Below are 16,836 nucleotides of genomic sequence, written 5' to 3' on the forward strand. Positions count from 1 at the left end.
GCAGTGAATTCTCTGCACCCTCAAAAAGAACCTTTGGGAACTGGAAGTCCAGAAGAGTCCAGGGCTACTTCTATAGAGCAGGAACCATTTCTGCTTGACAACCAACAAATGCTTCACTATTGTGACAAAAATCAACTCCAAAGATTACCTGAAATGCTCAGTAAACCACAGCTTGAGAATCACTGTACTACAGAAAATACAGAAAAGCTTTGGAGGAATACCTGAAAATTCAGCTCTGGCATAATGGGGAAGGACTGAGAAGAAATAGGGTTCTGTAACATGCACCAAATATGGTAAGATTTGGGCCCATTCTAATCGATTTTGGTAGTTAATTCTGTACTTAGGACCTTTTACTATCAACATTCCATTCAATAGCTTTTTAATCTGCAGTTGTAAATATGGGTGGATTGTTGGTGGGAAAACTCTCTCCAATATTCCCAGGTCCCAGCCTACTCAGGGCTTTGTAGATTAGGATCAGAACTTTGAACTGGATCTGCGATTTGGTGGGGAGCCACTGAAGGTTCTAAAGCCCATATGTGAGGTGTTCTAATTTGTTCTTTTATTTTGGCCCATAGTTTTTAAAAATAAATTTCAAATTCATTTTTCCCCAATACACATGAATATCTCAAATACATTTTTCTATAATATTAATATTAATTTATTAAAGTGGTGTAAAACACAGCAGATAAACCAGCAAATCTTTTTATAGATTTCCATTTTTCCACGGACAGGAGTATTTTAATGATTGCCTCTAGTCAAATTAGAGAGACAAGGTGGGTGAGGTAATGTCTTGTATGGGACCAACTTCTGCTGGCGAGAGGGACAAACTTTCAAGCTTACACAGAGCTCTCTGTAGGATACCATGGAGAAACTTAACAGTGGAAAAATTGGAACAAAAATCTGAGGAATTTGCAAATATGAAGTTCCAGTTCAATTTCTAGACAGACATTAAAAAGAATTAGTTCATTGTCATACCACCTGCCAGGCAGTTTCCTATTCTGTGCCCCACTCCAAATTACCTGTGTTTTATTCTAAAGCATGGATACAGTAAGTTATTTGTAAATCAGATAATGAGTAAAAGGTCCAGGAGTGAATTATGAAATACTAAAGTAAAGGAATTAAAAAGTGATGCACAGCAATATCAATAAGAAAAAAAGTCTCAAATCAGGGTCATAAGATAGAATTCTGGGCTCTCCTCTTCAATTGTTTGCTTGTGTTATTTTCAGAACTCACCACCAACTGCGCATTCAGCATATGTATGTAGGTAAGAATAAACAAGTATTAGATTGAAATGTTAAGATTTAACGTAATCAATCAACTAAAAGTGTTCGACAAGAAATGCTATGTTGTATTGTGTGGGAGATCAAGTGGAGAAAGAGATTCTTACCCTTTGGACTGGTAACACCAGAAAGTTAGTCTGTTAAAAATAGCAACTCAAAGTGTTACTCATCAATAGTCAACTAGCACTAGAAAATCTACGAAGCCAGAATGAGGCAAGAGATTTAGATTAAGGCTTGGCAACTCTGATTCTAAACAGAATTTCTAACAAAAGTTTACACAGAGAACAGCTATTCTGGGTGGTGTTTTCAAAAGCACCTAAGTGACTCAGAAGCACAAGTCCCCTTGAAAGTCTCTTCCAATTTTATAAGATATTTTAGAATAAGAGTGAGGGGAACAGATGTCCCTTTTCTTAGAGGGCATGCTGTTAAATAATTGTGCCATTTTCTCCCTAATGTTTTCATCCAAATCTCGATGGCCAGTCTTTACACTAGCTGGCAGCAGCAGACATAAGGGGGAGAATAAAAAAACTGAACAAGGATTTATAGGATAGTCAAAGATTGGATATAATGGTAGCATAGATTGGAAGGGAAACTTCCAAGAATTGCTGCTGAACACTACCACTGAAATAAAGCTAAAAAGCAAATCTGGAACCTAAACTTAGCCATTCAGAAATTCCAAAACCTGTCTCAGTATCCACTAACATAATACATGTAGTAACGATGCCACCAACTGCCATGGGAGGTCACCACACAAAGGACAGGGAAAAGCAGAAGGTGGTTTCTTTTCAGATTTGTTTTCACAGAGAGCTCAGGAAAAGCAAATTAAATGTTTGCAATATTCAAACTAGATCTCCCTTTTGGCAGACTCCAAGGTGGAAACGATCCAGCATCGGTAAGAAAATAGAACAGGTTGTGCTGTAGATCTATTATAAAAATTCATGAGCTTTTACTCAAAAAGCTATTTTCGAAATAGTCAAATCAGAGTGAGGTTCACACACAATTTTTTTGGTAACATAACATTTAAAAATATAATAGAATGGTTAACTCAGGAACCCTATTTTAAAGAAAAAAACTTCATTTCTGCAAGTTTACTTAAAATGTCAAATAAGAAAATGGTGCATTTAACTGATCCTTACTTTTAGAATATTTTGGGTTTCATTCCACTTGTTTGTCCACTCTTTGGTCAGCTCTTGTACCTGTGAAATGAAACAAAAAGATAATATCCTATATTAAACTAGTCTTGTTTGAAATGCCAAACTTACTCTCACAACAGACTTGGCATAAAATTAAAATGCCAAATATTTGCCAAGTTTCTTGCTCTCTGCAACTGATTCTACTTCCAATATTGGGATAATAATTAAATGCCATCAAAATCTGTTACAGTGACCACTGAAATTTTCCCCACCAAAATAAAGCCTGTGCCACTTATGTATTTGTTTGTAATAATTATTTGCCCAATATACAGCAAGATGACAAAAATGATGGGCTATCCTACCTCTGATTTTTATCTTTTTAGAAAGGAACAGGTATTTAAGATTATGAAGGACGTAGTGAAAACTCCTAATTGTAATGTTTCATAAGAACAAGGATGAAAAGGGATGTTCACTTAAAACAATGGCAGGTAATTTCAGAACAAATAAAACGATTTATTATATGCAGTGCTTAGTCAAACCTGTAAAATCTACAATCATAGAATGATTTAAATGTTATAGCCAAATTTTACAATGAACTGGAATAATTTTAGGATCAACTGTCACTGTGATTACGCATGGTAAGGTAAGAGTACTCACGATTCAGGCCATATGTTGTCCAAAAAGGTTTACAAAGGCTAATAATTACAGAAATGTTTTTGTGGTAGTAAAAGCTTTCTTATCCGGCATGTTGGAGGAATGGGGCGTGCGGAAAAATTCTGGTTAATTAAAAGGGAGGAAGTTTGGGTGCAGGAGGGGGCTCAGGGCCGGGGGTTCGGGCAAGGGAGGGAGTGCGGGCTCTAGGAGGGAGTTTGGGTGCAGGAAGGGGCTCAGGGCCAGGAGTTGGGGCACGGGAGGGGGTGCGGGCTCTAGGAGGGAGTTTGGGTGCAGGAGGGGGCTCGGGTCAGGCCCCGCGCCAACCAGACTATAAACCGGACTTTCAATGAAGATCAAAAAGTTTATAGAGCTTGCTGGTTGGTAAAGTGCAAAATAGCACAGCTTTTACTGTATTTTTATATCTTTCCACTCATCCAATGCATGGCATTTACACTGATTTTTTTTAAGACTATGTAAAATCAAGGAACAAAAACTATAGAGCATAAATCTTTTTACTTAAAAAGTGTTTATATATTTCAATTAAAAAATTCAAATTGTTAATAAGAGTAACCTGGAATGCCCTATTTTAAATACAGGTCAGGACTTCAAGTCTTTAGATTATGCTCAACAATTCTTAGATGTGTGTAACTCCGCATATCTGTACAATGGCACGCCTGTCACACGTTATCTTATTCCCCACAATATAAATTAAATTTCAGAACTGAAATCCCTGATGAAGGCTATATTTCTTTGATTTATATCCATAAAAAAGCACTTATCCCAGGCTCTCTAAATAGCTTACATAATGCATATACAAGGGCATAGTTAGTATAAACTGCTCACATCCTCGGACACTGCCTTTTATTCCCAAGCAACATTTGATAATTACTTCTCTTGATTTTTTATCTTGGAATTAAGTTTATACATCTTTTACTACCTGAATCTACTTTCAAGTGGTGAAATGCTTAAACTCAAAACTAACTGCTTCTGTCTCCTTTAAGATTTATTGATAAATTGATTATTTACTTAGAGGGACAAATAGCAATGCTTCCTTTCACAGCTCTGCCAAAAAATGACCTCAATCTTGACTTGCAACCGTATCCTTCAGTTTCACAGTTGGCTTTATTTGTGGGCAGACTATAAATTAAGATGCACTGTATGGTAGTTACATAATATGGTCAATTGCCTACAAGGGAATAAGTTGAAATCATAAATCAAATAAGTAGCTCATTTTCACTTGTAACCTAGGATTTAAACTCAAAGGAAAAGATAATACTTCTCTCCACTGTGCCACCTAGGTCCAGAATGCTGACAATCACAATATTAGTCTTGTCAATTCTTTTCTTTTGTTTTTTAAAGAAAAAAATATTAAAGAATCCTGATGCTCATCACCTCTGTCTTCACCATTTCTGGAGAATTGTTAATGCACATGAGTTGTTTAAACTAGTTCTTGCAACACAGAAATCAATTCATTCAAGAGAACTACTGTGCACTAGTCAGTTAATTTAAATATGGTAATAAAGTCTTAAGAGCTGCAGAATCAAATTCACTATTCAGTTATAGAACAGCTTTACCCTTTGTAATATGTTCTAAGAATGTGCAGTAATTCAGTAATTATGCTTGTGGTAATTATCTTAAGTAGCAATCATATAACGTATTAATGAAGTTAACAGTGGACAATAAAACATACTCGATAAACATCCCACACAGTGAGGACAACACTTCTGAATAGGACAAGCAATGAATACTATCAGAGCATGAAAAATATATTCCAATTAATAACCATACATTCAGCAGTTTCTACCACCCATTTAAACATTCATAAGAACAATACTCAGGTAACACTAAGTATATTTATTTCAACTGTGATTCAAGTTTACAAATTAATATTAATCAGTATTTTCCTCAAAATATTTTTTTTAAAAAAGCACTGTTGTAATTTAATGTTCAAACTATTATTATTCACATTCTGCTACAAGTACTGAACACAGTACAGAACACTAGTTTTTTAGGATAGGGTAACTATCATAAATGCACTCCAGGCAGAAACATGCTTTACAAGAGACCTTATTCTCCTTGGTTTTACATCAGTGAATCTAGTATTTTGTCTATGCTGGTATCAAGTTTAGCTTAAACCATTGGAAGAGCTTGTATTAAAAATAAAATAAAATAAAATAAAATAAAATAAAATAAATAAATAAATAGAGAAACCTAAATAATTTGTAGTTTCATGTTTTTTAAACAAATATGTAAGCGTAGTTTCTCACACATCAACTTGCCCTAAAAAATTAGTATTATGATCAGGAGTCATACATATAAATAATGTAAAGAGATAATGTATAGTATCAATTAGTTGAGTCAAAAATGTGTTTCCTAAAAGGGATATACTAACTCCAGAGATTTTAGTAGACTGAGTAATTCTAATGAACCAAATCCTCAGTCAGCTTCATTCAATGGAATTATATCAATTTACACCAGCAGAGGAATTGGCCCAATGATTTCAGAAGATTATACCCATATTTGATCCTTAAAGTAGGGTTGCAACTTTCTATTTGCAGAAAACTGAACACCTTTGCCCCAACTCTTCCCTGAGGCCACGCCCTTATCCACCCTGCTCACTCCATCCCTGCTTCCTCCATCGCTTGCTCTCCCCTACCCTCAGTCATTTGCTCATTTTCACTAGGCTGGGGCAGGGGCTTGGGGTGCAAGAGGGAGTGAGGGCTCCGGCTGGGGCTGAAGGCTCTGGGGTGTGGCTGAACTTGAGTGGTTTGGGGTGCAGGAGGGGGCCCGGAGCTGGGTCAAGGGGTTCAGAGTGTGGAATAAGGTTCCAGGCTGGGGCAGGGGGTTAGGATGTGTGAGGGGGGTATGGACCAGAAATGGAGGGGTTCAGCATGCGGAAGGGGGCTCCGGGTTGGGGTCGAAGGTTGGAGTGTGGTAGGGGGAGAGGGCTCAGAGGGCAAGAGGGGGCTCAGGAGCAGGTTCAGGGTGCAGGTGCTTACCTCAGGCAGCTCCCAGGAAGCTGCTGGCATCTCCCAACTGGCTCCTAGGCAGAGGAGCAGCCAGGCCGCTCCGCATGCTGGCCCTGCCTGCAGGCACTTCCCCTGCAGCTCTCATTGGCTGTGGTTCCTGGCCAATAAGAGCTGCAGAGCTGGGGTTCAGGGCGGGGCAGCATGCAGAGCCCCCATGGTTGCTCCTATAGTTAGGAGCCAGAATGAAATGCTGGCAGCTTCTCAGGAGCCGCGCAGAGCTAGGCAGGTACCCTGCTTGCCTCGCTGCAGATGGCCAACTGACCAAAGCCACGAGGGTCCCTTTTCAACCAGGTGTTCCCGTCAAAAACCAGACACCTGGAAACCCTAACTTAGAATCTTTAAGTACTCCCCCCACCCCCATCTGATTAATGCTCCCTCTTTTTGTACAGTCTGCTATTGTCTAAATATGGTCAACATGAAGCAGATAGTAAAGAATTAAGAAGAGCATTAAAAATTCTCAGATATGGAAGATATAGGTCCATTACGTCTAGATTCACATGTTCAGTTATCAGTACTGCACATGAAAATAGCTTATAAGTTATCTAAATCAGTGATTCTTAAAGCTGGCCCGCCGCTTGTTCCGGGAAAGCCTTGGTAGGCTGGGCCAGTTTGTTTACCTGCCGAGTCCACAGGTTCGGCTGATCACAGCACCCACTGGCCGCAGTTTTCTGCTCTAGGTCAATGGGGGCTGCAGGAAGCAGCGCAGGCCGAGAGATGTGCTGGCCGCCCTTCCCGCAGCCCCCATTGGCCTGGAGTGGCAAACCGCAACCAGTGGGAGCCACAATTGGCCGAACCTGCAGAAGCAGCAGGTAAATAAAACGGCCCGGCCCTGCCAGGGGCTTTCCCTGAACAAGTGGCGGACCAACTCTGAGAACCACTGATCTAAATAACCATTTGCATATGGTTATAACAGATCTGAAGGCAGACCAACATTACTGCCTGAAAATTTGCCCCATATTCTTAGAACACAGCATGGCAAGTTTAGAAACTAGAAACATGAATTAGTCCAACACTATACTAGCATTTATTTAGCATTTTTCTGTCGGCATTGTAATCTTTTTCTGACTCTCCATATTATAATCTATTATTATCTTTCTCAAGAAGTTTTAATACACACATTTTTAAGAGAAGAAGAGAAAAGGAGATCTGCCCAGGGAACAAAATTTTCCATTATTCAAACATGAGTCAGTTAAATTGATTTCAAGAAAGCATGCAAGAGTATCTATAATGTATTTTCTTCTGTGTTGCACTCTATTTCACATAAACAGTGCAACAAGTAATAAAATTACAAATTCTCATTTTTTATAAAAAGTTCGAAAAAAATCTCAGGTTTTTACATCTAGTTGAATTCAAGAAAATGCTGCTTTGTAAAATAAACAAATGGACAAACAAACCACAACATTAAAGTCGCTGTTGATAAGTGTGCATACCAAAAAGTTCCTGAAAATGAGCTGTTACTGCTCCAGCATCCAGATCACATTTATCTCTAAAATAAATATTGAATTCTAACTTACCCTTGCTTCATTCTGCTGAAGCTTCTCCTCCATACTTAAAGCCGTTGGAGAGTCCAAGAGTGCAATCTAAATTGTAAAACAACTCTCATTAGTATATAGTAAAATAAACAGTACAATGGATGGTGGATTAGAAGGTATGAAATATTATTGTGCAGGTATTTCAATAAATTTGTATAGTAAGTCATGTTCTAGCCTTTATCTGCAATGGATGACATTTCATCTTTATCTATATAAGATATTCACATTAGTGGCAATCTTGTCGAAGTATAAATTTGAAGTACAAATCAGTAATTTATAATTTTACACACACACTTTTACTGATTTATCTACATTCATATTCTGCTGAAGACACACAATATTTTGACAAATTGGCTCTACAAACATCAATTTTTAAAAAATGCAGTAAATGACAATTTACTATGCATGAGTGTCTATTTAACTATTCTGCTATAAACATTTCTCTGTGTATGACATTTGTATTGTAAAAAACATATCTTGTTAATCTGACTGTGGAACATGAAAATTACTAATACTTACAAAAATGTAAGCAGTTTTCTTTGTTATATAACATTGACTACTGTTGGATTTGGGGTAAATAATTGTCAATGAGCCATGGTGGCATTTGCAATACAATATTCTGGGAATATAAAGACTGTCTATAGAAGAAATTATACAGGGATTTATATTCTGTTGTACACATTTACCACCACCTGCTGTTTTTACCAAGCAGCACAAATTCAATTAATTCAGTCTTCCTCGGCATTGTATCCCTCACAGATATTTATAACATAAGAATTGAAATTCTCTGGAATTCTTCGTAGCATAGCCATGTTTATTTTGTGATATCTACTCTTTTACACCTTGAAAAAATGTCACAATATTAGATCTTCAAAGCAGAGTTTGTAAACTCAAGCTGTATTTCAGAAATAAAAATTGTCAGCTTGCCAGCAAAATCACTCAACTTTTCCCCCAGACAAGCACAGGACAAAGCACAGAGTACAACAGAGTAATTTCACCCTCCTGGAGGGTTTTCGGTTTTACTATTTACAATACAGCAGAATCATACTAATACTTTCTTTAATAATCTGCAAACCTGATATTTTTCACAAAATATGCAGGGGGACCTCATCCCATTTCTCAGCCAATATTTAAGCAGGATGCTGTGGACAATTAAGTTTTCATTTTGTTTTATTTTACAACAAGTCCCATACTACACTGACTAGCTTTGATATCTCATACCATAATTAAACTAAATTATTTTTACTTTTTAAATTTATTTTTATAACTACAATTTTTAATATAGTTTATTCACGCCCTCCAATTACGTTTGTTCAATTACAAAATCTGGTAAACCACACATTGTTTGGAAGTTTCAATTAGCCAGGTTCTACTATAGACCTTTAAACCATATTCCTTAATTTCAAGAATCACCATCCTAACATTAGCTTGTTTTTGTCATCCAGAGACAGACATACAAGTTAATCGCATTTTACAGCGCCCAAGAGAGATAAAAAACTAAACAGAATAACGATAAATAGAAACAAAAAATAGAGGGACTATACTGCTTAGTATTGGATAGAGAACTCTCTTGATGCCAACCAGCATTCTACACAATCATTCCATATGGAATGAAGCACAATTCAAAAGAAGCTGTGCTTCTTTATATATAGTCTCTTAATATGCATATTTTACACTCAAAACTTTGCATTGAAGAAGACAAGTACTCCTCATCTGAATAGGGGTCCTGGAATGAACACTCCTGTAAACCTTACCTATGGTGTCATCAATCCATATTTACATCTATAATATCCATCTATATTTACAGCATTATTAAACTTAGACTTAGCAGCAGGTGTCTTTGAGGGAATCAAACACCAAATCATTAGGAAAAATATACATTAAATTATTGCTGTTATTTAGAGTGACTATTATGTGGACAGAGCTGTAACACCTACCATCTTTAATTAGACTCCCATACTTTTAGTGTCCAAAAGTATCACTCCCCTAAAACATAAGAAGCAACAGACTAATAGCAAGGCTAATTAAACAACTATTTTTCAAATAAATTTTAAATATCTTAGGTTCTGAACTTTCTGATTGGAAGACTGAGCAAAATGGACTGACTGTGTCATTTTATCTTTATTGACTAATCGGTTTATTTTATTCGTAGTTTTCACTTTGTACTATATGGAGGGATCAACAATGTTTTTAGATGTTTCTAAGCACACTGTTTGCTCTCTGGAGTACTACATAGTCAAAGATAGTGTGGTTACAAGCTTTTCAACGACCTTATCTTTCTCCACAGTATAATATTTACAAAGTCTCAACGTGAATTTAATCTTATTTACAAAGTATGTGTTCAGATATTTTAGGTATTTTGAATATTCTTGTGCTGGAAAAAAATGTATAAGGATATCTTTTCAACCCATCCAGCTAGGCACAGCTATTTCTTTACTGTTAATGAGGTGGTGCACCTAAATGCCCATATGCTGCAGTGAATACTTACCCACAACATATAATTATGTTTAATCATATCAAGGTGAGGTTAAAAATTTCACACAAAAGCAGGTATCACACTGGCCAATTGGAAGCCAATTCAAAGAAGAAAATTACATTCATTCGCGACGTCACATTGCTTGTTTTTTCAGATCAATATAATGAAAAAAGATAATGATCTCATTAGGATCTAGAATTAGATCCTATTACTCAAAGAAAACTATACATAAATCTAAAACTAACCTGATTCCCTTGAGCAAGCAAGGTTTTTAATCGAGCTATTTCAGCTCTCAGCTCACGAATTAGTTTGACGTTAGGATCCTCATTAACAGTAGGCTTGTTGATGATGTTTTTGGCTCTATTTGCATAGCGAAGCGTACTTAAGGTTTCTCCATAATTGACATCAGCAGGTGAAATAGCTGAGAATTAATTCAGAAATAGTTTAGCCAGCACCAGATGTTTCATTTAATAAAGTTGGTTTGTAATTTAAATGTCAGATAAACATCTTGCAGATGGAGAGAAAACAAGGTCAATTATTGAGAGATTTGTAAAAAATCTTGCCATCAACCTAGCTGATTTTTATAGAACTCGGAGGTTCATCAACTCAATAGTGAGCATACCATGTTCCTTGAATGTATACCCTATATAACAGAGTTCAAACGCAAGAATAGGATAAAGTAGTACATTTTTTTCTAAGTCTCAATAACATCTTCAAAATGAGGAAGTTGATTCAAGCAAACTACAACACTAATTGTCCATTTTTAAAGGAAATTATAAGATATACCTTGACAGAAACTAGACATAAAAAAGAACAAAGAAGAAGCCACAGCACCCACTTATAAACTAGGTCTTTGGGCTAAGCTGTGGGTGTACGGCAGCACACAGTCCTATGCTTGAACTAACTGCTTCCAAGGCTTATGTGATGCACAAAAGGACTCCAGTGGTGCTTTTCTATGGAGGCAATTTAATGAGAAAGAACTGAATGTGTCAATAAATATTCTTTTCTTCACATATTTTTCCAATATGGCAGCCATTCATTACTGCTTTTAAAAGCAAATGGACAAGATATTCCCAAGATTTTTAAAAAGTGAATCCTCAAATACAAGTAGAGTAGCAAGGTATGGGACAGATATTCTATAGTGATATCTAACGTCATAGCACAGGAGAAGACGACGCTACTCAGAGAAGAGATAGGATACTGACTTTTACTAACAAGATGTTTAACACCTTTATAAGGCTGAACAGGAAAATAGCAGAATGAGACCACGTGGGCTCTGAGAAGGTAACTAAACAATCATTAGTAGAAGAATGTGGTATTTTCTCTTTCCCTCATTCTGTGTTTATGGGTTTTTCCCTTGTCAGTGGTTCACAAATTTGGGGATGATGGGGGATCGAATGCATTTCCCTCAACTCTTGCCCTGTCCCTTTATGCTACACACTACCATAGCTGCTATCATTACTCCTTTATTATACTCATTCCTGTGATAGATTGTACCCTTATGTTCACCACGTTTACAAAATTATGATAAATGTTGTGCAGAATACAAACTGAAAACTCATAATTTGCTGATCAGTATTGTCCTGGTAAAATACGTGGCTACATTATATGTAAAATTATAACATTCTATTGTATGATGTTACTAAGGCATATTCCAAATGTGAAAAAGCAGCCCAGACCAGTTCCTCAGAGACAGAAAGGCAAACTGATGGCTCAGTCAGATGTCAGCAACTTCAAATGGACTATCACCTGGTTAAGTGGTTATTCTTTGACAGAAGAGTGTGAGTGAGACATTTACATTGTGGCAACAGACTTGCTGTCGCCTGCCCCCCAGCTGGAGATGATTCTTGAAAAGGAGGGAAGGATATAAAAACAAGAAACAGAGGCCCCAAATCATCTCTACTCACAGCATCAACATTTGAAAGACAAAAAGGAGCATCACTGAACTGAGGGACTGGTCCTGGCTGAAGGAATCCAGTCAGACTGCTGTGAGCATATGGTGAGAGAAAACTTTTGCTTTAAATTCACTTAGCTTGTTAGGTTAGGTATTAATTCAGGTTTTACCTTTTATTTCTTTGTAACCAAATTTGACTTTTATGCCTCATTACTGCTAACCACTTAAATTCTATCTTGTTTTATTTTATCTAAACCAGTGTGTGTTTTAACTGACATGTTTGGAAACCTCCATTTGATATAACAGGGTTTGTGCAAATTATTTTTTAGTTATGAAATGAAAGACTTTCTATGAGCCTGTATTGTGCAGGAGGGTGCCGGGCAATACAAGACGCACGTTTCTGGGGACAAGTCTAGAGCTGAGAATTTCCTGGTGTCACCCTGTAATATAATTCAGGAGTGACTGGCTGGAAGCACTTATATAATTGAGCTGGGAGTGATTTTGCATGCTAGAGGCTGTGTGTAAACAGACCAGGAATGTAAAAGCAGCAAAGAATCCTGTGGCACCTTATAGACTAACAGACGTTTTGGAGCATGAGCTTTCGTGGGTGAATACCCACTTCCTCAGATGAATGGTTATTCTCACAGCAAAGCAGTGTAAAAGGCACCCCAATTGGAGGACTCAGCTGTTCAACCATCCAGATTGTACTCTGGGAAATGTCACAGTTCCCTTATGGAAAAATCCTTTATAGTATTTAATAGGGAAAGAGGATTGCAAATATTTTGTATTTGTTTCTAGTGCTGCCCATTAAGTGTTAAGTATCAGAGGGGTAGCCATGTTAGTCTGGATCTGTAAAAGCAGCAAAGGATCCTGTGGCACCTTACAGACTACATGCATCCGACGAAGTGGGTATTCACCCACGAAAGCTCATGCTCCAAAAAAGACGGTTACTCACCTTTGTAACTGTTGTTCTTCGAGATGTGTTGCTCACATCCATTCCAGTTAGGTGTGCGCGCCGCGCGTGCACGTTCGTCGGAAACTTTTTACCCTAGCAACTCCAGTGGGCCGGCAGGTCGCCCCCTGGAGTGGCGCCGCCATGGCGCTCAATATATATCCCTGCCGGCCCACCCGCTCCTCAGTTCCTTCTTGCCGGCTACTCCGACAGTGGGGAAGGAGGGCGGGTGTGGAATGGATGTGAGCAACACATCTCGAAGAACAACAGTTACAAAGGTGAGTAACCGTCTTTTCTTCTTCGAGTGATTGCTCACATCCATTCCAGTTAGGTGAATCCCAAGCCATACCTAGGCGGTGGGGTCGGAGTGAGAAGTCGCGGCATGGAGCACTGCAGATCCGAAGGCCGCGTCCTCTCTTGACTGCTGGACCAGGGCGTAGTGGGAAGCAAAGGTGTGGACCGATGACCAGGTCGCTGCCCGACAGATTTCCTGGATGGGCACACGGGCGAGGAAAGCCAGCGACGACGCCTGCGCCCTGGTAGAATGCACAGTCACACGGCCCGTAGGGACGTGGGCCAAGTCATAGCAGGTCCTGATACAGGACGTTACCCATGAGGATAACCTCTGGGAGGAGATAGGAAGCCCCTTCATGCGGTCCGCTACCGCCACGAAAAGCTGGGGGGATTTGCGGAAGGGCTTGGTCCTCTCCACGTAGAACGCGAGAGCCCTACGGACATCAAGCGAGTGGAGCTGCTGCTCCCTGCCTGAGGAGTGAGGTTTCGGGAAAAAAACCGGAAGGAATATCTCTTGGCTGATGTGGAAGGACGAGACTACCTTGGGGAGAAAGGCAGGGTGTGGCCTCAGCTGCACCTTATCTTTGTGGAAGACTGTATACGGGGGGTCTACCACAAGAGCCCGGAGTTCCGACACCCGCCTAGCTGAGGTGATAGCTACTAAAAAGGCAGTCTTCCAAGAGAGGTAAAGCAGGGAGCAAGTAGCTAACGGCTCAAAGGGGGGTCCCATGAGCCGAGACAACACCAAGTTAAGATCCCAGGTTGGAGCAGGGAGTCGGACGTTAGGGTATAAACGTTCCAGTCCCTTAAGGAATCTAGACACCGTCGGGTGAGAAAAAACAGAGCGACCATCCGCACCCGGGTGAAAGGTGGAGATAGCTGCCAAGTGGACTCGCAACGACGATATCGCCAGACCCTGCTGTTTGAGGGACCAAACGTAGTCTAAGATATTGGCCACCGAAACTTCCATAGGGCGGAGATTTCTCTCCACGCACCAACAGGAGAAACGCTTCCACTTGGCCGAATATGTCGCTCTCGTGGAAGGCTTCCTGCTGCCCAAAAGCACCTCCCTCACCGGTGTGGAGCAGCGCAGCTTAGAGCCGGTCAGCCACGCAGGAACCACGCCGCTAGGTGCAGCGACTGCAGGTCCGGGTGACAGAGGGTCCCGTGCTCCTGGGTAATCAGGTCCGGGTGAAGGGGCAGGGGAACTGGGTCGGCTATGGCCAGGTCCAGCAGCATGGGGTACCAATGCTGCCTGGGCCACGCCGGGGCTACCATGATCACGCGAGCCCTGTCCCTGCGCACCTTCAGAAGGACCCTGTGGACCAGTGGGAACGGAGGAAACGCGTAGTACAAGTGGGTCGACCACGGAATAAGGAAGGCATCCGCTATCGACCCGGGCTCCCTGCCCTGAAAGGAGCAGAACGCCTGGCACTTCTTGTTCCCCCCGGACGCGAAGAGGTCCACACGGGGATAACCCCACCTCTGGAAGATGGAGAGGGCGACGTCCGGGCGAAGGGACCACTCGTGCGACAGGAAGGATCTGCTCAAGCGATCCGCCAGCGTGTTCCGTACTCCGGGGAGGAAGGAAGCCGTGAGGTGAATGGAGTGGGCTACACAAAAGTCCCAGAGTCGCATCGCCTCGTGACACAGGGGAGAGGATCTGGTGCCGCCTTGCTTGTTGATATAGTACATGGTCGTCGTGTTGTCGGTAAACACCGCGACACAACGACCTTGAAGCTGATGGCAGAACGTTTGACAAGCAAGGCGGACCGCTCTCAACTCCCGCATGTTGATGTGCAACCCCACCTCCTGCGGGGACCACAGGCCCTGCGTTCTCAGGGTTCCCAGGTGGGCCCCCCAGCCTAAATCTGAGGCATCCGTTGTCAGGGACACCGAGGGCTGAGGTGGGTGGAAAGGGAGCCCCACACATAGCACGGACTGGTCTAGCCACCAGTCGAGAGAATCTAACACCCCTTGGGGGATCGTGACCAGCATGTCTAGCGGCTGTCTTGTCGGCCGGTAATGATCGATGAGCCACAACTGGAGGGGCCTCATGCGGAGCCGAGCGTAACCGGTCACAAAGGTGCAAGCCGCCATGTGGCCTAACAGGGCTAGACATGTCCGCACTGATGTCAAGGGGGCTGCCCGCAGTCGTTGAACGATCGCCGACAATGCCTGGAACCTCTGCAACGGCAGCAGAGCCCTGGCCACAGTGGCGTCCAGGACAGCCCCGATGAACTCCACCCTCTGCGTGGGGATCAGGGTGGACTTGTCCATGTTTATCAAGAGGCCCAAAGTAGCAAACAGGCCGGTGATCACGCGGACATGGCTGCAAACTTGCCGTTCCGACGTGCCCCGAATTAACCAATCGTCTAGGTAAGGGAACACGTGGATACGACTGCGTCGAAGATGTGCCACAACAACTGCCATGCATTTTGTAAATACCCTCGGGGCCGTAGAAAGGCCAAATGGGAGGACTGCAAACTGGTAATGAAGGGGGCCCACCACGAAACGAAGGAAACGTCTGTGGTGTGGCCAAATGGCAATGTGAAAATACGCGTCCTGCATGTCGAGGGCGGCGTACCAGTCTCCCGGATCCAGGGATGGGATAATGGTCCCCAGGGATACCATGCGGAACTTCAACTTCACCAGGTACTTGTTGAGCTCTCGCAAGTCGAGGATAGACCTGAGGCCTCCCTTGGCCTTGGGGATCAGAAAGTAACGGGAATAAAACCCCTTGCCTTTCTCGTTTTCCGGAACCGCCTCTATAGCTCCTTTGCTGAGGAGCGTCTGTACCTCCTGCCGAAGGAATTGCTCGTGAGAGGGGTCCCTGAAGAGGGACGAGGAAGGGGGGCGGGAAGGAGGAAATGATACAAACTGCAGGCGGTATCCCGTCTGCACCGTGCGTAAGACCCAGCGGTCCGATGTTATTTGGGTCCACGCCGGGAGGAAAAACGAAAGGCGGTTGGAAAACGGGGGGGAAGGATCCGTGGGGGAAACTGTTACTGCGCCCTCGGGCGCACCTTCAAAATGAAGGCTTGGGTCCAGGCGGGGGCTTAGAGGAGCCTTGGTTCTGCCCCCCTTGGTTCCCCGAATGCCTGCGCCTTCCATTCCTGCCACGGCGCCTATTAAGGTCCTGCCGTTGGCGGAACTGGGAATATGGCCTGCGCTGCTGTTGTTGCTGTGACCGGAAGGGTCTGCGTTGCGTTCCCGGTGTGTGCATCCCGAGGGAGCGCATAATGACCCGATTGTCCTTCAGACTCTTAAGTCTGGGGTCTGTCTTTTCGGAAAACAGGCCCTGGCCTTCGAATGAGAGGTCCTGGATGGTATGTTGGAGCTCCGGAGGAAGGCCAGAGACCTGCAGCCAGGAGATGCGGCGCATCGTTACCCCCGACGCGAGGGTGCGGGCAGCCGAGTCTGCAGCGTCCAAAGAAGCTTGCAAAGATGTACGTGCAACCTTCTTGCCCTCATCTAAGATGGCTGCAAATTCCTGGCGGGCGTCTTGCGGCAGCAGCTCTTTAAATTTGTCTGCTGCCACCCAGGAGTTGAAAGCGTACCTGCTGAGCAGGGCTTGCTGGTTCGAAACCCT

The 16,836-nt window shown here is 42.0% G+C and overlaps 1 protein-coding gene across 6 annotated transcripts in view; it reads right to left on the bottom strand.

Annotated features, from left to right (window-relative positions):
• KIF16B (kinesin family member 16B) overlaps positions 1-16,836 on the bottom strand; it is a 218,987-nt gene that overhangs the window by 155,812 nt on the left and 46,339 nt on the right. For all 6 annotated transcript variants that reach the window (XM_050952005.1, XM_050952007.1, XM_050952006.1 and 3 more), the window contains exons 10-12: positions 10,350-10,525; positions 7,611-7,676; positions 2,417-2,476 (exon numbers count right to left, since the gene is read on the bottom strand). In XM_050952005.1, coding sequence (XP_050807962.1) covers positions 2,417-2,476; positions 7,611-7,676; positions 10,350-10,525 — 302 coding nt within the window. The remainder of the gene's footprint in view (positions 1-2,416; positions 2,477-7,610; positions 7,677-10,349; positions 10,526-16,836) is intronic.

Source organism: Gopherus flavomarginatus, chromosome 4 (assembly GCF_025201925.1).
Source record: "Gopherus flavomarginatus isolate rGopFla2 chromosome 4, rGopFla2.mat.asm, whole genome shotgun sequence".
Taxonomy (NCBI): domain Eukaryota; kingdom Metazoa; phylum Chordata; order Testudines; family Testudinidae; genus Gopherus; species Gopherus flavomarginatus.